At 42.0% G+C, this 25,098-nt stretch overlaps 1 protein-coding gene across 1 annotated transcript in view; it reads right to left on the bottom strand.

Moving 5' to 3' along the window:
* The window catches only part of METTL24 (methyltransferase like 24), a 79,799-nt gene that overhangs the window by 34,836 nt on the left and 19,865 nt on the right, over positions 1–25,098 (bottom strand). Inside the window, exons 2-3 of the mRNA XM_077487123.1 lie at positions 6,651–6,749; positions 1,780–1,919 (exon numbers count right to left, since the gene is read on the bottom strand). Coding sequence (XP_077343249.1) covers positions 1,780–1,919; positions 6,651–6,749 — 239 coding nt within the window. The remainder of the gene's footprint in view (positions 1–1,779; positions 1,920–6,650; positions 6,750–25,098) is intronic.

Genomic DNA, 25,098 nt, shown 5'->3' with positions numbered 1-25,098 from the left:
TAAGATTGTGTTTATAAGATTGCCTTTTTTTCTCTTATTCTGGGGTTTAATAAGCAAGCGCACACACCCCCCTTTTTTAAATTTTTGCATTTAGATCTATGCACCCATTTCTATAGGTGATGCTCTCTGGTGGATGCAGATGCAGCAAAAAGTGGCTCAGCATACAGGACCTGTCTCAGTGCCTGTCTGAATGAGCCGCCCTTAGGGGAATTTATCAAAACTAGAGCAGACAGAATTTGAAACAACTATCCCTGGCAACCAATCAGCTCATAGCATTCATTTTTAAATAGAAGCTGATTGGTTGCCATGTACAGCTTTTCCAGATTCTGACTGCACCAGTTTAGATATATTCCCCTTAATGTGTTTTACATTTGTTACTACTGACTACTGCATTCTAAGTACAGCACATTCTTTGTTAAAGTGGTTGTAAAGGCAGAAGGTGCATTCTATGCATGAAGGTAAAAAACCTTCTGTGTGCAGCAGCTCCACCTAATTCTTACCTGAGCCCTCGCTCGATCCAGCGATGTCCACGAGAGCCTTGGCTGTCTGGGGACTAGCACTCCTGATTGGCTTTTGGCAGCAGTGGGATCCACTGGCTCACACTGCTGTCAATCACAGCCAGTGAGACAATTAGAAGATGGAAGGAGTGGAGTCGAGCCATGACTCTGTGTGAACAGACACACAGAGCTGTGGCTCAGGAACACATCTGCTTTGGTGCCCTTATAGAAAGCTGCTTGCTGTGGGGGCACACAGAATGAGGGTAGGGTCAGGGGTTGCCGGCGAGGGACCCAAGAAGAGAAGGATCCAAGCTGCTCTGTGCAAAACCACTACACAGACCAGGTAAGTATAAAAAGGTTGTTTAGAAAAAAAATCAAAAAACAATATCACTTTAAGGGTAGCTGTGTGCAGTAAAGGATATGCAATAGAACAGTTTTATTTTATTAAAATTAGTATACTGAAGTTTGTACTGTCTGCTACATACTCGCCTGTGGCACAGTCATTAAAGCATATGACCCTTTAAGCCCATCCCACTGTTGATGCAATCTGACCACACCCACAGTTTTGGTGTGGTACCACATGCCATTTTTCTTGGTGGGGTGGGGCATGGTTGCCAACGTCCCGCAGCATTTTTTACTGACAAAACATGGAAAATTTACTGGCGGAGCACATTTTTTACTGGCAACCTGAGAAATGACAGAACTCATTGAAAACTAACACAGTGAATATTTGAACAGTATAAACATGATATGGAAACACTGGAAATACCTATACCAAAGTTATTTGCTTGATTTTCACTTAAAAAGTCAACACCACATGAAAATATCAGCCCCTGATATTTACTGGCAGTTGTAAAAAAAAAATCGCAGGTTTTTACAAACTGTCAGTAAATTTACTGGCGGTTGGCAACCCTAGGGGGTGCAAAAAAATGTACAGCCTAGTGTGCCAGATGTGCTAGCTACGCCACTGCCTGAGCCTACATTTGAGCATGAGGACTGTAAATAAGCAATCTGCTATATGTCTACTTAATTTTTTATTTTATTCACAGCATCTTTCTATGTTTCGCCATTGTTCAAAAAAATGTGATCAGTGGAAACAGGAAAAACAGAAAGATTAAGTACACTAGAGGGCACACAATAAATAATATCATACCACTCTTTAAAAAAAATGTTTCTCTTCCTCACATAAATTCGATTTTTTTTACACACCTACGCAACACATCACATCATTCATTAAAAAATTTATTTGGCTATAAATTGAAAAAAAGAAAGAAAACATTACCCTAATGAGTAAACACGACATTGCTTATTCTTGATTTGATATGACAAACTGAATTTGGGATCCAGGCAGATTGTCCAAGGCTTTATACCATCTTCAGACTTCTCCGTCAATCCATTTGTCACTGGTCGAGAACATACAATCTGGAGGACAACAGAATTCCTTTTACTTTCCATCATGAAACACAATTTGAAAGAGCGCTCCTTATCACAAACACACACACAGGTACTGTCTGGCAGCAGGGTTATGGATGGTGTGAATGTATCATCTAAGATTCTCCCCCAACACATTGTGAAGGGCTTCAGGGTTTATGGTGGATGTGGAGAAAACAAACTATTTTGTTTTCTCAGAATCATAACAATCCCTGTACTGGGTCCTGAAGCCTGGAGGTTTTGTAGAACTTTCAGTGGGAATAACCCTCCATTCCTAGGTCCCAGTGTTAATTTTGTTGACAAAAAATATTTTCGTCATCATTTTTGTTAGCTGCATTTTGTCGGTGATGAAAACTAAATGAAAATAGAATTCGAATTAAGTCAATTGACAAAAACTATGATGAAAATCAATTCCAATTTTCATCAACAAATGTAAATGCAACGAAAATGTGAGGGAGGGACGTTGACGCACCTGAAGTTCATCAATGGTCTGCCTGTTAGCCCTGTACACACGGTCGGACATTCCGACAACAGAATCTGTCGGATTTTTTCAGACGGATTTTGTCTGCAACTGGTGTTGCATACACACGGTAGGACAAAGCTGTTGGAAAATCCGATCGTTTAGAACGTGATGACGTTCGTTCGTTATGACGGAACTACGTTCAGGCTAGTAGCCAATAGTTTTGGTCTGGTAATTTGATCTGAGCATACGTGGCACTTTGTCTGATCGGAATTCTCTACAAACGATCGGACAAAGTCCGATAGGATCATGTCGGAAAATTTTATATCCAGCTTTCAAACTTTGTTGGTCGGACATTCCGACGGAAAAAGTCCAATGGAGCCCACACACGGTCGGATTATCCGACAACACGGTCCGATCGGACATTTTCCGTCGGAATTTCCTACCGTGTGTACAAGGGCTTAAAGCAGAACTACATTGACTCTGAGCACCACAAACCAAAAGCTATTTAATTCATTTTTAATATTCAAAGCAAACGCCACCATCTACCCCATGTCTCCATGATTTATTATGATGAGAAATCACTTTGAAAAACACCCCCTAGAATTTCTGACCATGGCCATCTTGAGTAGATGGCCACGGGCAGATGATTCATGTAGCAGATACTTCTTGGAATCCATGTGCATGCAGACAGGAGTGCGTGATTAGCTGAGAAAACCTCTCCTCTCCTCCTGAATACTCCCGGCATGTATGACATCACTTGCCTAGGCCTGGAAACCAGGAAATAACTGAACAAATGTGAAAATAAGGTTAAAACAAGTAAATATGATCTACTTTCCTATCTATTTACTAATGCTAGCAGCATAAAGATTAAAAATAGTCAATGATGATTGAGAAGAGTGAAGTTCCACTTTAAAGCCCCAGTTCCCTGACAAGCTGTATTGGCTGATAGACGCAGGCTTCTTCTGTTTGCTTGCTGCCTGGGAGTTCTGGAACAATGCCTTACAAACCACATGGTGTTTCTCCTTCCAGCAAGGTAGCAGTGCTTAGCACTGTGTAAAAAGATAGCATCCCCGGATCTAGTTATCTGCCCTGTGCACTCCCTCACTCCCATTTACTTCCCCATCCCCACTACAAGTTATTAGGTTTTTACTCCAGGTGTATATAATGAGTTTGGAAATTCTAGAAAAACACTTAAATAATGCATTACAATTTAAGTAAACCCATTTGATTTTAGTCGAATAAAATGTAACATCGATTTTAGTAGACTAAAATGTACTGGAGATTTTAGTCAATTAAAATCTCCAGTACATTTTAGTCTACTAAAATCTCTGTAACATTTTAGTCGCCTAAAATATGACTAAAATTAAAACAATTCAGATTACTAAAATACGACTTGGTATTTTAGTCAAAAGACTATGACTAAAACTAAAAGTCAATATTTAACGTAAAAATTAACACTGCTAAGTCCACATCTTACCTGGTAGTCAGATTTATTATGGGTCTCGGCTGTGCAAAGGGCTTTATATATACTATATTAGCAAAAATATTGGGACACCTGCCTTTACACGCACATGAATGTTAATGGCATCCCAGTCCTAGTCCATAGGGTTCAATAGTGAGGTGGCCCACCCTTTGTAGCTATAACAGCTTCAACTCTTCTGGGAAGGCTGTCCACAAGGTTTCAGAGTGTATTTATGGGAATATTTGACCATTCTTCCAGAAACGCATTTGTGGGGTCAGGCACTGATGTGAAGGCCTGGCTCGCAGTCTCCGCTCTAATTCATCCCAAAGGTGTTCTATCAGGTTGAGGTCAGGGCTCTGTGCAGGCCAGTCAAGTTCCTCCACCCCAAACTCGTTCATCCCTGTCTTTATGGACCTTGTTTGTGCACTGGTGCTCAGTCATGTTGGAACAGGAAGGGGCCACCCCCCAAACTGTTCCCACAAAGTTGGGAGCATGAAATTGTCCAAAATGTCTTAGTATGCTGAGGCGTTAAGGGGCCAAGCCCAATCCACCCCGACAAACAACCCCAAACCATAATCCTCCCTCTACCAAATGATTGGGGTGGAGGAACTTGACTACCCTGCACAAAGTCCTGACCTCAACCCGATAGAACACCTTTGGGATGAATTCGAGCAAAGACCTTCTCATCCAACAGCAGTGCCTGACCCCACAAATGCGCTTTTGGAAGAATGGTCAAACATTCCCATAGACACACTCCTAAACCTTGTGTACAGCCTTACCAGAAGAGTTGAAGCTGTTATAGCTGCAAAGGGTGGGCCAACTCATTATTGAACCCTACGGATGAAGACTGGGATGACATTAAAGTTCATGTGCGTGTAAAGGCAGGCATCCCAATACTTTTGGTAATATAGTGTGCAGTAATTTTACTGATGTTTAGGACTGTTGTGTCATATCCTTTGCACACCTTATATGCTTGCCCACAGTTCATACAGGGTGCTGTAGTGATTTTGTGGATGGCACCACCATGCAGTCCTAGAAAAATACAGATCACCACCAGGACACCGCGTTATAGTAATAAACTTGTCATTTAGTCACATAAAGCCAAAGGCATCACAAGCTGACCTTTAGTGATCTTTGTAGGATCTTATGATGCCTATTGTTTCATGTGAATAAAGGAGAAGATTACTACTATACCATAGTTTGCTGGTAAAGATACTTATTTTGCTATGATTCTCAAGGTTCTCTCAATCTTTCTCTGCTGTTGGAGTCTGCTGCAGTGTGAAAAGGCTAAGTGCTGACAAAATACTAAAAAGGTACAGGTGCTGCCTGGTTGTTTTTGGGAGCCCAATCGGGGGCACCCTGTTAGTCAGGAAATTACCTGAATTTGATTAGTAGCTTGGATGAGCAGATGTTTTGTTTTATGAGATGGACTTGCTGTACAAAGCCCTCCTGCATTGAAACCGTGTTTGTTTATTGGATTGCTAAGCTAGTTAGATACAAATAGAGCCTTTGACCAACCCTGGTTACATTCAGTGTGCGTCTAGGGTCAGTGGTTCTGGCTGCAGCTAATTGGCTAATTTGCATGCGCCCATAGCACAGAGCTTTGCTATGTCCAGAGGCAGCGCTTAGCTGCCTTTGAATGCAGCAAACTATATGCCCCAGTTACCTGTGTGAATGTAGCCTTTGGCCCCTTTCACACAGGATGTCCAATCGGGTCCTTCTGTCTGTTTTTCAGGTGGACCAGATTAGACCCTCTATTCTCCTCTATGGGCAGTTGGACGTAAACATCTGTTTACACCCGGCTTCCTCCGATCCAGCAAAAAACAAACAGAAGGGGATCTGTTCCCCTCCATCTGACCAGATCGGATCAGAGGGCAGTCAGGAGTGTAAACTGACAGCCAGTCCGTTTACTTCTGCCTGCTGATAGAGCACAGCAAGCTGTGTCTGGATCCTGGACGCGCGGACCTGTCATCTGGCTGCTCCACTCAGCTCAGCAGAGGATCAGTGGAAAGCAGTGTTAATTTTAGTCTTAGGACTAAAATGGCATTTTAGTTTTAGTCCCATTTTAGTCTTCTGCAATTGTTTTAGCTTTAATCGTATTTAGTCGACTAAAATGTCCTACGTTTTAGTCGACTAAAATCTCCAGTACATTTCAGTAATTACAATTTAGTTGTAGTCATAGTCTTTTGACTAAAATGGCATTTTAGTTTTAGTCTCATTTTAGTCTTTTGACTAAAATGGTTATTAGTTTTAGTCATATTTTAGTCATCTCAATTGTTTTAGTTGTATTTTAGTCGACTAAAATAGTATTCATTTAGTTGACTAAATTGTTTTGGTCATTTTAGTCGACTAAATTAACACTGGTGGAAAGATCCCCTGTTAAGAAAAACCAGATCAGGCCCACATGATATTTGTTGTATTGTATATACAACACAAATAGTAAGCAAAATGAAAGACAAACCGACAGATTAAACCTAACAAAGTCCCAACTAAATATGCTGCAATCACCTTTGAAATCAGAAAGAAAAATAGAAAACTGTTTTTCCTTTCTAATCAGCCATGAGTTACCTGACCTGAATTCTAGAGATGGCTGCTGTATGTAACATCTACAGAGGACGGCCTTCCTTTTTGATGCTCTGTTTTTTCTTTGTTAGCTCCAAGTGAATCAGTAATCAGCAAAATACGGCAATTTTAGAAAAATAAATATCTATAATCTGACTGCCATTAGCATCATCTACACATTTTTTGGCAAATGTGGCTTTATATTTTTACTTATTTCAACACAATTTGAACCTACCTGTGGTTTTGAGATGTACTTTAGAAAGCGTGTTGCTTCTTCGTCAAGTGAATGTGAAGGGCCAGCCCAGGGCTGAAGATCAATTTGCCATCGTACTGGCTATGACAGAAATAACAAAAGGGAGAATAAAAAAAAAAATTTAGTTTTATAGTATAACTTTGGGGAATATTTATAAATAAGTGAATGTGTCATTTTACAAACATTTACGTGCCATAAATCATGTCCTGTTCTGTTTTTAGAACACATGCAGAATAAAGATTCACCTGCGGTGAATGTATGAGGAGTGTAACTACTGTATTAATATTATTTAACCACGATAAAAGTCCTACTCTTGGCACCAACATTACCCCTGCAGTGGGGCCTCCCCACAATGTAAGGGTAAAATGTTTGTGAATTCTAGGAGTACAGAAAAAATCTGTAGTGCTTAACTTGTTCCTCCCTCCAGCAGGCTTCCTCCTGGTCCCCTGAAGCTGCTTCTCTTTGGCATTCTGGCTTGCGGTCACATTCTGACCTCCTCACATACAACGCAGGACCTACATTGTACCTGAGGATAGCGAGGGCCTACAAACAACCTGGAGCGTCAGAGAAAAGGTGAGCTCCTGGAGCCTGCCAAAGCGAAAAAGGGAGGGGGAATGAGTCATAAGAGGGCCAATGAAAGCTGCAGGGCTACATAGCTGGAGGTGTGCCTCTGTGTGTCTGTGTAAATCCAGGAAGTGACAGGCAGCAGCTTCAGCTGCCCACAGTTAAAATGGCTGCTGCTAGACTTAATGGCAGGAGAATTCTGCAGCATATTTGGCAAGTACAGAATCTGTGTGTGTATATATATATATATATATATATATATATATATATATATATATATATATATATATATGAAATACAAATAAAAAGTGGTTGGAGGGAAGCTTCAGAATGGCAACAATGTTTTTTTATTACAAATGATGTGAGCAAACTGCAGTTCCTCTTTAAGCTCTCTGCTTTCTGGAAGCTCAGACAAGTTTTATAAATTCTGGACTTTGAACAGATGTAGATATAGAGCTACCCCCGAAGGAGCAGCTTAAGTATATTTGGATATGTACTCTGCCTCTCAACCCCAAGAACAGTCCTGACCCCTCTGGCACACCTAATATGCAGTATTAGTGCAAAACACAGCAATAGAAAGGAAATACAACTGTGGTAAACCAGAAGGTATGTTTACTGATAAGATAAAAGCATTTAAGGGTGAGCAACATGAACTTTTACAGTTTAGAATGGTATCCCTTATAGGAACGTATTCAATAATCAAATGGCAATCACATATATTACAGTTCAAATATAGTCCAAATATTGAACATTTAACAGTAAACTCATTCAATGCCTATGTAAACAGGCTACAGGAGAGCAGAGAAATGGCTCTTATGAGTGTCAGACCCCTCTTTAATGCTCCTACATACATAAATGCAGAACAGTCGATAAACAAGTACAACTTTTTGCAAACAGGAACGGTATTACAATTCAACCTGCTCTTACAGAGAGTTCTTGGTGAACTGCAGCTCTGTGAGCTTCAGTGAAACAAATCCCTGAAGTGTGGAGGGAGGTGAAAGTAGTCCTGTGTTGCTGTGTCGCAATCCAGTTAATCCTCAGCTAGCTTTTAGGTGTTTAATTGCATGCAAGAAATATTGAATGGTAAGACAAAGTAACTGATCCAATAGTCTGTGTATAACCAGCAGACAATCTTCCTGTGTAAATCAAAACTAACTGAATTCACAGTGATCACTGACTTAAAGAGGAAATAAACCCTGATGGGTTTACATCCTCTTTGTCAAGCATAATGGGCTACTATGCATCGCATAGTGGCCCATTATGTGTCACTTACCTGACACAGGAGCCAGCAATGTCACCGCTGTCCCCTGTAGTCCGGAGCATCAATCTTCTTCCGGGTATCGCTGCTCCGGTCACTCACAGCGCCGGAGCAGCGATGACGTCACTCCCACGCATGCGCATGGGAGCCGCCACTAACGGCATATCGCCGTTAGCAGCATGCCGCATGCGCCGTAGACAGCTGTTGCTGTCTTTTAATAAATATCTCCTAAACCGTGTAGGTTTAGGAGATATTTCTTGGACCTACAGGTAAGCCTTAATCTAGGCTTACCTGTAGGTCAAAGTGGTTTGTAAGGGTTTACAACCACTTTAAAGATGTTACATTCTGTGGAACTACAAGCATCAGCAGGACAATGGATGGCAAAGATGTCTGTATATAGTGTCTATGATATGTTGATGCTAATCTTTGAAGATGGTAATGAGTGCAAGAGACAACGATGTCTATATACAGTGTCCATAAGACTGGGCTGTTGCCCGCTCACTGCACTGGAAAAGGAGATGATGATGATGAAGCTGGTGGTTTATGATGATCTCTCAGGAATGTGGCTCAAGGAATGACATCTGGCATCCGCCACACCGCACCATGGCTCACACAGATCCGATATCTTTGCAGGATGGATGGAACAGGAGCGGCCTCCAGGCTGCCGCTGGACAGTGAAGGGGAACTGTCCACAGGTGTCCCTTTAGATATCCCCTGGGTAACTCTGCCAGAGCAGGCCACGACTCAGCTGAAGCTCACCCTGTCACAGATTCCCTGCATGCAGATCCACGCCGGTCCCAAGACAGAGATCTAGGCCTAGATCAGCCTTTTTATATCCTCTCCCAGCAGTCTGTTCTTCTCTTGCTCAGCAGTCTGGAAGTCGTTGTCCTAAAACAGTGCAATCTCAATTTGAAACTTGAGTCTAGGAACTACAATTCCTGTATGCTTTGCTTCCTGGTGTTATTCACTCTGCTGGCAGGATGTGATGACACAGAATTTGGTGCCACTAGAGGGAAACAGTTTCACTGCAGCAATGTTGCAAAGTGTCTTCTGATACTGCAGGTAAGATAACTGGCTTCTGGCTACATTCTCCCCCCATTAAAGAACCTTTGGTCCCCCAAAGGAAAGAACAGTCCTTGACCTGTTACATGCTTTTGTCATATAGTAGGAAGGAAACAGGTTGTTGCACACAGGAAACCAGACAATGTAAATTTGCATAAGAACTTGGCAGAGGAACCTCCAACCAATTATCATAGGAAGGGAGGTTGCTTTGCCTACAGGCCACTTTGATTGGAACAGCCCAACTAGATGTGTGTGTGTGTGGGGGGGGGGGGGGTGAGTTGGGGTCACTCTCCACCAAATCAGTGGTGGAAGGATCAGGCGCTTCTAGAGTCCTTTTGGAAGTGAGAATGATCTCCTTTCACCCAAAGCATCATAGGTTAGTCTCTTGGGGGTGAATAATTATTCTGGCTACATAGAGAAGAGTAAGTTGCAGATAAACAGGTACAACTAATGTAGGAGCAGCTGAAGACGTCCTTGACGAAACGCGCACAACGTTACTACGCACATCACGTGACTACCAGGAAGCTGAGCAAGTGGGTGGAATGCAACCAGAGTGTGTGCTGTCCACCTATAGCTCGGCTGCCTATACTTTATACCGACAAGTGCAGGCCTTACGCTGCATGAACTGCATTTTTGTCTGTTTGCTTTTATACATTTTTAAAATGATCTTTTAATAAATGGAAGTTTTGGTTATACTGCACTATGGAAGCCAATTTCTCTTTTTTATGAGGATTATGAAAATTACATCTATCACAACATTGATATCCCAAGGCTGCTAGAGGAACTGCAAAGGCTGACACCAGTGGTTACCTGCCAACCTAAGGAGCTACATGCGCATTACCCCTGTAGGAGTAGTAGGATCTGGTGAGTGGGGACCCTTGAGGGGGAGCACGCAAGTCACCTGTCAAGATTATGTGATCACTAAAGTTACCTGCTACAACTCCTCTAAACACGAACAGTCACCTTCATTGGGATGAATGCACCTATGTTTTCTGTAAACGGTGCGATAAACTGCATCTTGGTGTAATTTTTAATTTTGGTGTGATTTTTGCATTTATTGGTGCGATTTTTTGCATTTTGGGTTTATATACATCTTGATTTCATGATTGGGACACTATATGTATATACTGATATGTTTTTGTATATGGTGCGATAATTACATTCTGGTGCGACTTTGGTGCGATTTTTTATAACTTTTTTGTTTTGTTGGTGCGATTCTTTGCATTTTTATTTGGATTTGGTTTTTCGGTTCATTCACATCCTGCATTTTGGGTTTGGACACGATACGCACTGTTACAAGTAGAGGATCACTATACTATCATGATATTCATGTCTGGATGTTTTATACACTAATTTGTAAGCCATCATATTTTTGGTGATAACCTCTCCTGTGAAGGATTGGTGCCCACACCTAGAGGGTTTTAGTACTGACCTACTGGGGTAGGTGAGGTGTGATAACTATTACACTATCACCTTTATGGTAACTGTTTTGTTATAATTTATTCCACAATAACACTGTGTCTTTTAATACTTAGTCACTATAGAGTGATTTGGTAGAGCACTATTTGACATATAGGTAGCGCCACTCGCCCCTTCACATCTTTCTTTCTATAATGTAGGAGGGTTTGTTTAATCTCTGTGTATCACCTGAGCCCACAGTCACTGGGAATATGTAAGGATTTACAACCACTTTAATGAGTATTTAAACCTTAAAATGGCTGTAAACCCTACTGTTCACAAACATGCACAGTATTCTGCTTACATATACTGTTAGCATAATTTATGCATTGTAATGAAATATCTGCTTTATTGTGTTTTATGTCATTTTTCTCAGCAGTCATATGATGACACTTTTCCTCTCTACCTGTATCAAGGTCAAGGTTGTTACATGAAGAAGCTGCAGCTCAGGAAGTCTCGGGCCTTTTGCAGACCAACCTGAAGAATACAATGCTAATTTCCAGCCTCCCTCCTGCTGCTGCTATCAGTCCAGTAATGCTGGGTAGGGATGAGCTCAGGCGTGTTCGCATGGTCCACATGCAGAGCCCGCCAGGAAGTCGGTGCAGCGCTGCGCTAATCACAGGCAGTGAGAAATCGCCGATCTCTGCAGCCCCACATCGGGGCAATGTCTCACTGCCTGTGATTAGTGCAGCACTGCGCCGACTTCCTGGCGGGCTCTGCACGTGGTCCACGCGAACGCGCCTGAGCTCATCGTTAATGCTGGGTGTGGGACATGGGCTGGCAACTGGGAGCTTTCAGGCATACTGTGTATTAGCACAGCTGCTTGTAGTGCCCCAGCATAAGTGTGCATATGAATGTGACAATGCCAATACTACACTGGGAACCTGTGGTAGGTGTTGTTACAAGAATTTCAAAGATAATTATATGCATTTATTTATTTATTTTTGTTAGGGACCTGTAAAGCATTGCACTCAGCAGATCATGGGTGTAGCTGTCTGTCCGTATCTCTGACAGGAAGCTCAATGAACTACCTAGGTCCTAGAACGATCAACAGCAGCCAAGTAGCTCACTGAGAATTACCAGTTGACAGCTGCAAAGGCTGTCATGATTTGTAGTTTTCCCATTCACAGAACACTGTGAATGAATGAGGTGGTCGGACAGCGAGCACCATTAAATTGTGACAGTGAGCTGGGGGAGAAGACACTCCCCCTCCCCAACTACCAAATATAAATATATAGCACAAATACACCAAACCAAAAGTCTGTTAAAAAACTCCTAGTGAGGGTCCTCCATGTCGGGCATGGATGTCAGGACACACTATACATTGGGCACATGCCCCCAGCACTGCAGGAATAAGCATTCTGCCAGGCTCAAAACCCATGCATGCACAGTGTCATTTCTTTTAATGCTAAGCTCAGCGGATATAATATGCAACAGAGGAAGATGAAGCTTACTGGGCATACATAGGTTTTGAAGACAGCATAGCACTTTGGTGGTGCTGGGGGAACATGCCCAATGTATAGCATGCCATGGCATCATGGTAGTTATGGTCACTGATTTTTCTGACAGGCTGTGTGTGGCCTACAACTATGACATTTAAAAGGAATCTACTGAGGAGGCTTGAATGCATGGGAACTTTTTATTGGAAAGGCAAATGTGGCCTTTTTAAAATCAGACTGTGTAACCACCTTATGGGTAATTTCTGTATTTCAGATTTTGAAATGTATCAGCAAGTACAGGTAATAAGACATCACTTCTGAAATTACTTCATACCACAGTTAAAGGTGTGACATTGTTAATAGGCTGAAGTGATAAGGGATATCTTGAAAGCACAGGGTGTGCTACAAAACAGTGTAAGGAGAAAATAGAAGCAAAGGTTCTAGTATATTATTATTATTATTATTATTATTATACAGGATTTATATAGTGCCAACAGTTTGAGCAGCACTTTACAATGTTAGGGCAGACAGTACAATTACAATGCAGTTCAATACAGGAGGAATCAGAAGGCCCTGCTTGTTAGAGCTTACAATCTAGGAGGAAGGGTCAAGGGATACAAAAGGGTAATAACTGTGGGGAATGAGCTGATGAAGAAAATTAATTGTACAGTTGTTAGGTGGAGGCAGGCTAGGCTTCTCTGAATAGAAAAGTTTTCAGGGATCACCTAAGACCCCTTTCACACCACACCGCCCTTTGCGTCGGCGGTAAAACGCCGCTATTTTTAGCGGCGTTTTACCGCTGGATTTGCGGCGCATTTCGGCCACTAGCGGGGCGCTTTTACCCTTTTTACGAAAGGGTTAAAACCGCCGGCAATACGCCGCAATAGCGGCGTTTTGCCGGCGGCATTACAGCGCTGCCCCATTAATTTCAATGGGGAGCAGCGGTGGAGGAGCGGTAAACACACCGCTCCTTCACCGCTCCAAAGAAGCTGCTGGCAGGACTTTTTTCTGACGTCCTACCAACGCACCGCTGTAGTGTGAAAGCCCTCGGGGCTTTCACACTACACACAATGGTGCAGCTTCTTTAGGGTGGATTGCAGGCGCTTATTGGTTTCTATGCAGAGCTGCACCAGATTTTGCATTCTCCAATTTTAGTAAATCAACCCCATTAGTAAAATGGCATAGACCAATAATAGGTTAAGGATGTCACAAGTGTTCCTGCCCCTTTGTGTACATGCAGCAGAGAGAAGGGGAGGTATGTGACACCATTAACCCAATATAGCCACTTGGTCAATGTCAAAAGTATCTCCACCTCTTCATGTACATGCAGCTGCGGGAAGGGCAATCAGCTCATAGGGCCACAATGACAGCTCAATTCTGGTTTCAGACCGTAACCATTGTCATTGGGACCAAAGGTGAAACTTTAAGTTGTTATTGAAACAGAAATAGAGATGACAACAGTCTAAAGCCTCATACACACGGTACGATTGATGGACAACCAAGCGTCTGATTTTTGTCAAAGGGGAGTGTGTCAGGATCTTGTCTTGCATACTAACATTACATAAATTGTCGTGCCACAAACACGAATTTTGAACACCACCCTTTGGACCCCTTCTGCTAATTTTGTGTTTGGTGAGCACTGATTCCGAGCATGTGTTTTTGTACTTTCAAATTTTTTGTGACGGATTTGTGTACCGGAAAAGGTGTAGGTAGATGTGGCGCTATGCCTCAAAAAAATGCAGAAACAAGGGAATATGAGCCCAAACCAAAAAGCTATGTTTTATCCACTAATATTAAAAAAAGAAACCATTGGGCCCTAAGATATATTTGTTGGTAACTTTATCCAAAAACCTATAAGTTCAGCTATATCAGAATCTGACCCCCAGAAACTAATTTATCCTAATTGGTTAATGAACTATAAGGAATTATATAAAAATATAGAAGGTGTTCAGTGAGATAGGTCATTGGAATGAATAAAATTAAAATGGAAATATGAATAAAAATAGAAGTGGTAAATTGATTGTTAGAACCTCTGTATGGTGTTGGTCCCACTGATAGTGTTAGAGGTTCAGTAAAGTGTTAATAAAAAAGTGTTAATACAAAAAAACATACATATACATGTGTATATATATATATATATATATATATATATATATACCCCTACTCTTGCATAAAAAATAAAAAAAAATGTGTGTACCGACCATCCAAAAATCTGACGTAGAGCGGTCATTTGACAAAAATGTACTATCCTGTCACCCAACATTTGTTGGCCTAAAATTGGAAAACAATTGTTGAAAGGAGCGTACTAATGGCAAGAACCTTGACCAACAGCCTGTCAAATGACAATCCCCTTCTGATTTTCGTACCGTGCGTACAAGACTTTAGAGAGTTTCACTCACTTTGGTAAGATTTTCTCTTGCTTTCTAATTTATCTATAGCAGTGGTCTCCAAACTGTGGCCCAGGGGCCAGATGTGGCCTTTGCTTGCCCATATCCTGCTCTTGGGGCACTATTCCTCAAACTGACACCAATGATGTGCCATCATTCCTCCCACTGACACCAGCAAAGGGACACTGTTCCTCCAAATGACACCAATGATGGGGCACTATTCCTCCCACTGATATCAACAATGTGACACTGTTCCTCCAAATGACACCAATGATGAGGGACTATTCTTCCCACCGACACAAATGATGGGCACTATTCCTTCCACAGAAACCAACAATGGGGCACAATTCCTCATATGGAAATAAACACATGGAACATGGTTTACTCCCACTGTCCACAGTCTGGCCCCTCTAAAGCCTGAAGGACAGTAAAATGGCCCTTTGCTTACAAAGTTTAAAGGCCCCTGGTCTACAGGATAGAAAATTATATGGAATTTCCCCAAGAGAAAAAAGGCTGTAAAAAACAAAAAACAATAAAACTAGGGTTCACTGCTTATTGTAACACTTAAAGTGGTTGTAAACCCTTACAGACCACTTTTACCTACAGGTAATCCTAGATTAAGGCTTACCTGTAAATGCAAGAAATATCTCCTAAACCTACACGGTTTAGGAGCTATTTGCAAAAGACAGGCACCGATGCGCCGTAGACAACGGCGCGCAGAAGCACTGAGCGTGCTTTTTTCTAACGACGATCGTGTCGTTACTGGCGGCTCCCGTGTGCATGCTTGGGAGTGATGTCATCGCAGCTCCGGCCAATCACAGCACCGGAGTCACGATACCCGGAAGGGAGATGGACGCTTCCTGGAAGAGGGGACATTGGTGACATTGCTGGCTCCTGTGTTAAGTAAGTGACACATAATGGGCCACTATGCGATGCATAGTAGCCCATTATGCTTTACATTTTGCAGGGAAACAAAGAGGAAGTAAAACACATCAGGGTTTACTTCCTCTTTAAAAACAATTGGCTATACATATCATTTAATGAATGAGGTAATAAAAAGAATATTTGTTCACTTTAACCATCCAGTCATGTGCAAGCAAAAAAATATTTTTTTTAACTCTAGATATACTTTGATGTTTTGAAAGTTTAGATACACTTTAATGTTACCTTATATATTTTGAAGTGTCGTGTTTTACTATATAAAGTTTACATCGCACGCTTGTAGATTTATTAAAGGAATATTCTTTTTCAGAGGTGTTACAGAAGCCCTGAGTCACATTTATCTCAATTATGACTCTTTTCAGCCCCAGGCAGACACCTAATGTCTATAACATGGATTCACATATCTTGCTTGTCATTCAGCTCTTGTTCATTTAATGTATTTACCCAGAAGCAAGAAGCTTTATACTAAGACTGATTTTGAGAAAGCACATTTTCACCACAGACCACCACCAACAAGAACTTCAATAAATTATGAGTTATGTCAGTCTAAATCTTTAGAACATTGTAAAGTATGTTTAGGTTATAGGAAACGGCCAAAAGATTGTAACAAAAAAAGTAGAACATGCTGCATTTGTCCTGCACTGGACTGTACTGGAACATGGAAAAACACTGGAAAAATAAAAAATAAAATAGGGAAAAAGATGAAAAAAAAAGCATCTGGAACACATCAAAAACGCACCGGAACGCTCCAAAAACACGTTAATGCGCATGCAGGAACGCTTCTGGAAAGGATCTGGAGTGCATTTTTGTGGTGTGAACCAGCCCTAAAGCCATTTTCACACTGAGCAGTAAAAACAATATAGTCGCCATATACAGTCAGAGGAGGCTTTTCACAAGTCAGAGGGGCCACTTGGCTCATGTTTGCAGTGCATAAGTCCGATTGTAAATTGCCTCTCAATGCTCATGCACACGGACATTTTAAAAAACTGGCTGCAAAGCTAGCTCTGACACATGGAAAAATTGGCGTTAAAAACGCGATTTTTACCGCGTTTTGCGTTGGCGTTTTTGCGCATTTTTTAGCGTTAAGTAGCGTTTTTTAAAGAAACACATCTCTTGGCTATAGCACTCCCAAATTTCCCACAATGCCACAGAAAACAAAGAAAATATGTTAAGCGTTTATGCGCGTTTATGCGCGATTCACGTTTTTACAGCTCTAGCTCCGCGCCACAGAACGCACTGGTCCTGGGTTTTTTTTACAGCTTAAAAACGCCTATGCCATTTGCAGCTCAAAAACGCCTAGGTGGGCATGAAGCCATAGACTAACATGGACAGCCGTTTTTAAGCTGCAAAAAAAGCTCAAAAAAGCGTCTGTAAAAACGTCCTTAAAAGACTGCTGAGCTACACAGTGGGGGTTATTTACGAAAGGCAAATCCACTTTGCACTGCAACTGCACTTGGAAGTGCAGTTGCCCTAAATCTAAGGGGTAGATCTGAAATGAGGGGAAGCTCTGCTGATTTTATCATGTGCAAGCTAACATGCTGTTTTTTTATTTTCCTTGCATGTCCCCCTCAGATCTACAGTGACTGCACTTCCAAGTGCACTTTCAGTGCAAAGTGGATTTTCCTTTAGTAAATAACCCTCAGTGTGTCCCTAGCCTTGCTTACTTACTTACATGGAAATTGGTATTTGAAAATGCCATTGTGTCATCAATTTCACTCTTACATTGGATGTCTGGCCATAGAGGAGGCATAATTAAAGCTGCTGATAAGCATCCTTTGGATATTCAATGTGCCTCAGTAAACTACACTGGAAAATCAATGCAGGAACTTTGTAGTGTTGTTGTCTTTGTGCGGAGGAGCATTGACAAAATCAGCATTTGCATAACCACTTCAGCACCGGAAGATTTGGCTGCTCAATGACCAGGCCATTTTTTGCAATTCAGCACTGCGTCATTTTAACTGACAATTATGCAGTAGTGCTACATGGCACCCAAACAAAATTGACGTCCTTTTTTTCCCCACAAATAGAGCGTTCTTTTGGTGGTATTTGATCATCTCTGCGGTTTTTATTTTTTTCACTATAAACAAAAAAAAAAGAGTGACAATTTTGAAAAAAAACACAATATTTTGTACTTTTTGCTATAATTTTTTTATTTTGTACTTTTTGCTATAATAAATACCCCCACTTTTTTTTTAAAAAAAGCTATTTTTTTCTCAGTTTAGACCGATATATACTCTACATATTTTTGATAAAAAATAAATAAAAAAGAATCGCAATAAGTGTATATTGATTGGTTTGCACAAAAGTTATAGCGTCTACAAAATAGGGGATAGATTTACAGCATTTTTATTATTATTTTTTTTTACTAGTAATGGCGGCAATCTGCGATTTTTATCGAGACTGTGACATTATAGCGGACACTTTTGACACATTTTTGGCATTGGCATTTATTAATGATTGCTGATTACAGTAAATGATTACTATAAAAATGTCACTGGCAGGTAAGGGGTTAACACTGGGGGCGATCAAGGGGTTAAATGTGTTCCCTAGTGTGTGTTCTAACTGAAAGGGGGATGAGGCTGTCTAGGGGAGATGACAGATCACTGTCCATACTTTGTATGAACACATGATCTGTCTCTTCTCCCCTCAGAGAACCGGGATCTGTGTGTTTACACACACAGTTTCCGGTTCTCGCTGTGTCAGGAGCGATCGCGGGAGCCTGGCGGTCATCGCGCCCACTGGGCACTCACATTGGCTCCAGGGGCGACCAGCGGGCCGCATGCGTGTGCCCCTGGGGTGAAGCGACTTAACATAGCGCTGTTTCGCCAAGCTGTGCCATTCTGCCGCATTGAAACTGTGACAGCTGGTCAGCAAGTGGATAAGCTGCCCATGAAGTTATGGCATAGGTGGGAGGGACAGACTTGGTGTCTGACAACCTCTCATTAAAGGGGTGTTCCAGCTGTGAATTTTTTTTTTTAAAGTCAGCAGCTAAAAAAAAAGTAGCTGCTGACTTTTAATAAGGACACTTACCTTTTCAGGGCGCCCGTGATGTCCGCCGTCCAAGGCCGACCCGTCCCTCGGCTCTCGGGTCCCAACGCCACCATCCTCACTAAGGGAAACAGGCAGTGGAGCCTTTGCGGCTTCACTGCCCGTTTCCTACTGCGCATGCGCGAGTCGCGCAGTGCTTTGTGAATGGGACACGCTGTGTTAGGAAACACACAGCTCCAGAACACAGTGCGCCCCATTACCCAGAAGACAACGCGAGGAGGAGAGAAGATTTTTTTTTCAAATGTTTTATTTTTAATTTTTTTTAAGAATATTAATGCTGTTTTTTTCTTTTTTTAGGGTGGCCCTCCACTTTAAAGAGAGTGCTAACTTTATTTACATTGCTGCTGATCCCAAAGAACTAGACAGGGGGGGTTTTACACGCTCCTGTCCAAGAAAAGACTATAACAGCAGCCAGTCATATCTGGAATTATAAACCCTGGCTCAAAGGGCAGTAAGGCTAAATTCACGTTAGAACTTCCAAGATGGAGCTTTTCAGAGAGCTCCTAATCAGTGGCTTCTAGGCATTCATGAAGCAATCCTGCAGCTTCCTAAATATTTTTTTTTAATTCAAAAAACTGTCAATCTGAATGAAACAAACTCCTGGCTTGCTGTTTGTACACAATGCCATTCACTTGAATGGGAGGGTTTGATAGGTGGTGCCACCCGTCAACTGAATATGCCGTATTAAAGAGTCAGAAAACTAAGTCCTGCTAGATCACTTGAGGCTGACCCCCTTTTGCAGGTCTAGCTATGTAAGACATTAAAAAAGTCACTATACTGCTTGAGGCTGGGTTCACACTATTGCGAATTTGATGCGGATTTCCCCACATCCAATTCGGATATCAGGAGATTGTGACCGACCTTCTATGGAGACGGTTCACACATCTCCGGAGTGGTGCAAATTGCACAGGAGTCCTGAAGGTCATTAATGTTTCTTGGTTCTTTTTGTTGTAGGTCTTTTAGACAAGATTGAGGTTTATACAACATAACATCTTCCTATTTGATGGGCCATTGGACATTTGTGCAAAGGAATCTTTTATTCCCATCCTTTGTTGAGTTCATTTGGACTCCAGGGCTTTGAATGCGGTGACCTTGCAAACAGATCCATACTATCCTTACCATCTCCACGTTTGTGGCTCAATCCCCTCCTCTCTTGGCCTGTCTTTCCGTTTCTGGAACGGTCGCCTAAAGAGGAGATAGTGCCTACTTTTGGTACAGAAATAGCATGTGAGTATTCAAGTATTGGGTTTCAATGTATCATGTCATTTGTATATATGTAATTTCTGTAATATTCATTGCTTGTTGTGTGCTTGCAGACAGTGGCTTCCCTGAAGAAGAAATTGTTAATGCACATTTTTCAAAATGCGTAGAAAAAGAGCTGCCTGTTTTGCTGGATAGAGTCTACGCATGTAGTAACATTCTATGCCATACACATATGTTAGCACAACACTGTTATTTTATGGATCATTGTGGTTTTGTAATATCTTTTGATAGTTGTAATAAAAATTTATATATTTTTTCATATATATTTTAGTATATTTTTTTCTATATTGCCTTAAAAATCCCAATAAATTTGAGGTGTTATCCAATTATATGAACCAGTGAATGTAGACACACTGGACCCCCTGCTGTGAGCCGCTCCGTGCTCTAGTGTGAACCCAGCCAGAAATACAGTAATACATTGTTTCACCCTGTTCTGCACATGCTCAGTTGCTCTCTATTTTTAGGCACTGCAGAGTTTGTAGGGGCTGATTTGCTGACAGCCTTAAGCGGAATTACACCCTCCTATCCTTTACAGCCAAGAAAGCTGCTTCTGTTTGATCTGCAACTGTGATTAAGTACACTAAAATGTACTCAAGCTCTACCGCAAGATGAGATAAATACAGAGCTGAATGTCAGTGCTCAGGCTGGAATGCCCACAACACTTCCACATATTAAGAAACAGCTGACACACAAATGCTTCTTGATGCAGTTTATCCCAGCATATGCAGCAGTAATAACATGAGCGCATTTGTCATGTTATTACTGCGGCATATGCTGGAATAAACTGCATCAAGAAGAAGCATTCGTGTGTCGGCTGTTTCTTGATATGCAACTGCCATGGTGCTGCACGTGTGATCAGTTAGGACACCAGCCATTTGACGGTTTGACAGTTTGGTTGAGAACACAATCAAATCAAACTGTTTTTTTTAAACTGTAAAATCGATGAGTTTAGTTCCGCTTCATGATTTACAGCTGGGGCTTTGGGCTTCAGCAAAATGGCAGCCTCCAGCAAGAACAAAACAAGAACACTGCTGGAGGCAATTGACAACACACACTAATTTTGATAGCATCATTATTAGAGTAGAATGTATGTTCCTTGCTAAAGAACATTATTTTTTATCAAGTTGTTATGGGTAAAGCTCCACTTTAAAGTGGGGTTCCCACATAAAAAAATGAAATGTCAGCAGCTACAAATACTGCAGCTGCTGACTTTTAATAATCAGACACTTACCTGTCCCAGGGTCCAGCAATGCGGGGGATCGAAGCCCCACTCATTTCTCCATCCATTCGGCAGCGCCGGCATTGTCACTGTGGGCACCCAGCTGTGGCTTCACAGCCAGGCACCCACTGTGCATGTGCGAGTGACTCCGCGCGCCGTGATTGGCTGTGCAATCATCTGGGACCTGTCATGTGTCCCAGATGATTGACAAGAGGGAGGAGGCAGAGCTGAGCCCTTCCTGCACTGAGGGGAAGTGACATCAAGAGCCCAGGCACTAAAGGAGGCAAACTACAAGGGACCCCCTAGCAACAGCCATTTAGAGGTGAGTAAAAAAAATTCCAAATGTTTTTTTTTTTGTTTTTTTTTTTGTTTTTTTAGGCACATTCATGATTTTTTTTTTTCTGGGTGGAACACCACTTTAAGTTTGTCGCAGCGTGTGTTTACCGCTCCTCCACTGCTGCCCCACATTGAAATCAATGGGGCAGCGCTGCAATACTGCCAGCAAAAAGCCGCTATTGCGGCCTATTGCAGGCAGTTTTAACCCTTTATCGGCTCTTAGTGTGGGGGGGGGGGGGGCGTAAAGTCGCCCTGCTAGCGGCCGAAATGCGCTGCAAATCCGACGGCAAAACGCTGCTAAAAATAGTGGCGTTTTACCGCCGATGCTATGGGCGGCGCAGTGTGAAAGCCCTCTTACTGTATTCTACCAACTAAATGAAAGTAATGCCCCGTACACACGATCAAATTTACCGTCAACAAAACCGTGGATTTTTTTCAAAGGATGTTGGCTCAGACTTGTCTTGCATACACGCGGTCACACACACGTTGGCCCAAAATCCCAAACATGACAACGTGGGTACAAGACGTATGACGAGCCAAGAAAAAGGATGTTCAATAACCAGTGTGGCTCTTCTGCTTGATTCAGAGCATGCGTGAACTTTTGTGCTACGGACTTGTGTACACACGATCAGACTTTCCAACAACAGGTTTTGTTGGTGGAAAATTTGAGAACCTGCTCTCAAACATTTGTGTGTGGAAATTCCGACAGCAAATGTTCGATGGAGCATACCCACGGTCGGACTTTCCGACAACAAGCTCACATACAACATTTCCCATCGGAAAGTCCGATCGCGTGTACGCGGCATAAGAGTTTTCCCAAAGCAGCAGCAGCCACACATGGCTCACACTTCATCAGTACTAACTTATTTTTACAGTGCAAATGTCCAAAAATGTTGGCCTGAGTTCAGCTTTAAGCAAAGCTCATTTGGAATTCACCTGAATTTTATAATCAAAGCAGAAAATCTTATACGTTTGTTATCATGTCTAAGAATACCATAAAAAAGTAAAAAAAAATCTTGTTCGAATTCCTGCTTTGTAACAAAGGAGTGAAAAGCACCTCCTGAGGTATTGAAAAGAAAGAGCCGCGGTGGATTGTGACAGCGCTAATTATGGTTGTCAGCAGTTCTCTGTGCAGTGAGTCAGTGAATTCTGTCTGCAGACACACCTGGCATGTGGGTGAGAAACGTATATATACAGCTTGGCACATGCTCTAACATTAGCTTCACTGCCTGTCTGACAACTTGCCCATTCTTCAAGTCATTTCAATTGTTTTTACATGTTCAAAGTACAGCTAAGTGTTCCTCTTCCAATATGACTCATAACAGCCACCCCTATTCTGTCTTCTTAAACAAAATTGAATTATCCTGAACTAAAAACAAAACTTTTTTCCATAGACTTTTCTAAAATCCATATTTTTATTAAATTCACAAGCACTTTTTACATCCAACTAACAAGTTGCAAAAATAACCCTTTATCAGCGCACGCTTATTTCAAAAGCTGTTATGAAAAGAATTTGATAAATTACATGCACTATATTACCAAAAGCATTGGGACGCCTGTCTTTACAGTTACACACACATAAACTTTAATGGCACCCCAGTCTTTGTCCGTAGGGTTCAGTATTGAGTTGGCCCACCCTTTGCAGGTATAACAGCTTCAACTCTTCTGGGAAGGCTGTCCACAACGTTTAGGAATGTTTGACCATTCTTCCATAAGTGCATTTGTGAGGTCAGGCACTGATGTGGATGAACAGGCCTGGCTCGCAGTCTCCACTCTAATTCATCCCAAAGGTGCTCTATCGGGTTGAGGTCAGGGCTCTGTGCAGGTAAGTCAAGTTCCTCCACCCCAAACTTGCTCATCCATGTCTTTATGGACCTTGCTTTGTGCAATGGTGGCCAGTCATGTTGGAACAGAAAGAGGCCATCCCAAAACGGTTCCCACAAAGTTGGGAGCATGAAATTGTCCAAAATACCTTGGTATGCTGATGCTTTAAGAATTCACTTTGCTGGAACTAAGGGACCAAGCCCAACCCCTGAAAAATAATGTATATATAAAAACAACCCTACACCATAACCCCCCCTCCACCAAATGATTTGGACCAGTGCTTAAAGCAAGGTCCATAAAGACATGGATGACCGAGTTTGGGGTGGAGGAACTTGACTGGCCTGCACCTCAACCCGATAGAATACCTTAGGGATGAATTTGAGCGGAGACTGTGAGCCAGGCCTTTTTGTCCACATCAGAGCCTGACCTCACAAATGCCCTTCCGGAAGAATGGTCAAACATTCCCATAGACACATTCCTAAACCTTGTGGACAGCCTTCCCAGAAGAGTTGAAGCTGATATAGCTGCAAAGGGTGGGCCAACTCAATATTGAACCCTACGGACTAAGATTGGGATGGCATTAAATTTCATGTGCGTGTAAAGGCAGGTGTCACAATACTTTTGGTAATAGAGTGTATCACATGCTGGAAAATGTATGTAAATGTCCAAATTGATTTTCAGCCCTTCCAAACACTTTTCCCAACCCTTATCATGCCATATCATACACTGGGGTCTGGCTGCACAGTTTGGGCTTCATATGATCCCACCGATGCCATCTGTTTCTATTGTGACCCCCCTAGAAGAGGCAAGAATTCTGTATATGGTGTCATCGCCACTCCCTGTTGCTATGATGGCCCACCTAGAAGAGGACCAGCCTCTGCAGTGGTGAGACTGATGCTGACTGTTGCTATGGTAACATATCTAGAAGAAGTCAGACCTCTGTAATGATGACACTCCTGCTACCTATTGCTCTGATGACCCCTCTAGAGCACCATTACAATTTCAGGAGACGGATTATAGTGCATCCAGATGAATAAAAAAAGAGAATATCCTTGCCAAGCTGTACTGTGCAGTCATTCCAGCAGACACATCTGGTTTTATTTAAGAGTCATTATACACTGTGGTGGCCTGTTTAATTCCCAGCCACCCACTGTATAACTTTCATTTAAATTCAATAGTATAATAGATCGTTTTTTTGCATTTAAATCATTAGTAAAGGTTAAAAAAAAAAACCTGCAAGGTAAAGGTATAATGCTAGTATGCATTGCATATTAGCACATTATGAAAGGCTTACCTTGAAATGAAGCCCTCCAGTGACGTGCTGTCACTGCTGACAGGGCTTCTGTCTTTACTCTGTCTTTCTTCTGGGTTTGGCGACTGCGGCCACTTGAATGGCTAAGGCGCCATAACATCACTCCCGCTCATGGGTGTAGGAGTCACGGCCGTGGCAAAGAGCTCTGAAGGAATGGCGTGGATATGCTGTGCCTTCAGAGTACATATGCCCCAGTGCTGCTCCCTAGAATATCTCCTAAACGGTGCATGTTTAGGAGATAGTCATTTAAGCTTTATTATAAGCTTGCCTATAGGTAAAAGTAAAAATACAGAATTTATTACTGCTTTAAGCGTCACT

Source organism: Lithobates pipiens, unplaced genomic scaffold, assembly GCF_037356315.1.
Source record: "Lithobates pipiens isolate NorthernLeopardFrog02 unplaced genomic scaffold, aLitPip1_a1.2 Scaffold_18, whole genome shotgun sequence".
NCBI classification, from domain to species: domain Eukaryota; kingdom Metazoa; phylum Chordata; class Amphibia; order Anura; family Ranidae; genus Lithobates; species Lithobates pipiens.
The sequence above is the reverse complement of the archived record's forward strand: the minus strand, read 5'-3'. Positions and strand labels throughout refer to the sequence as shown.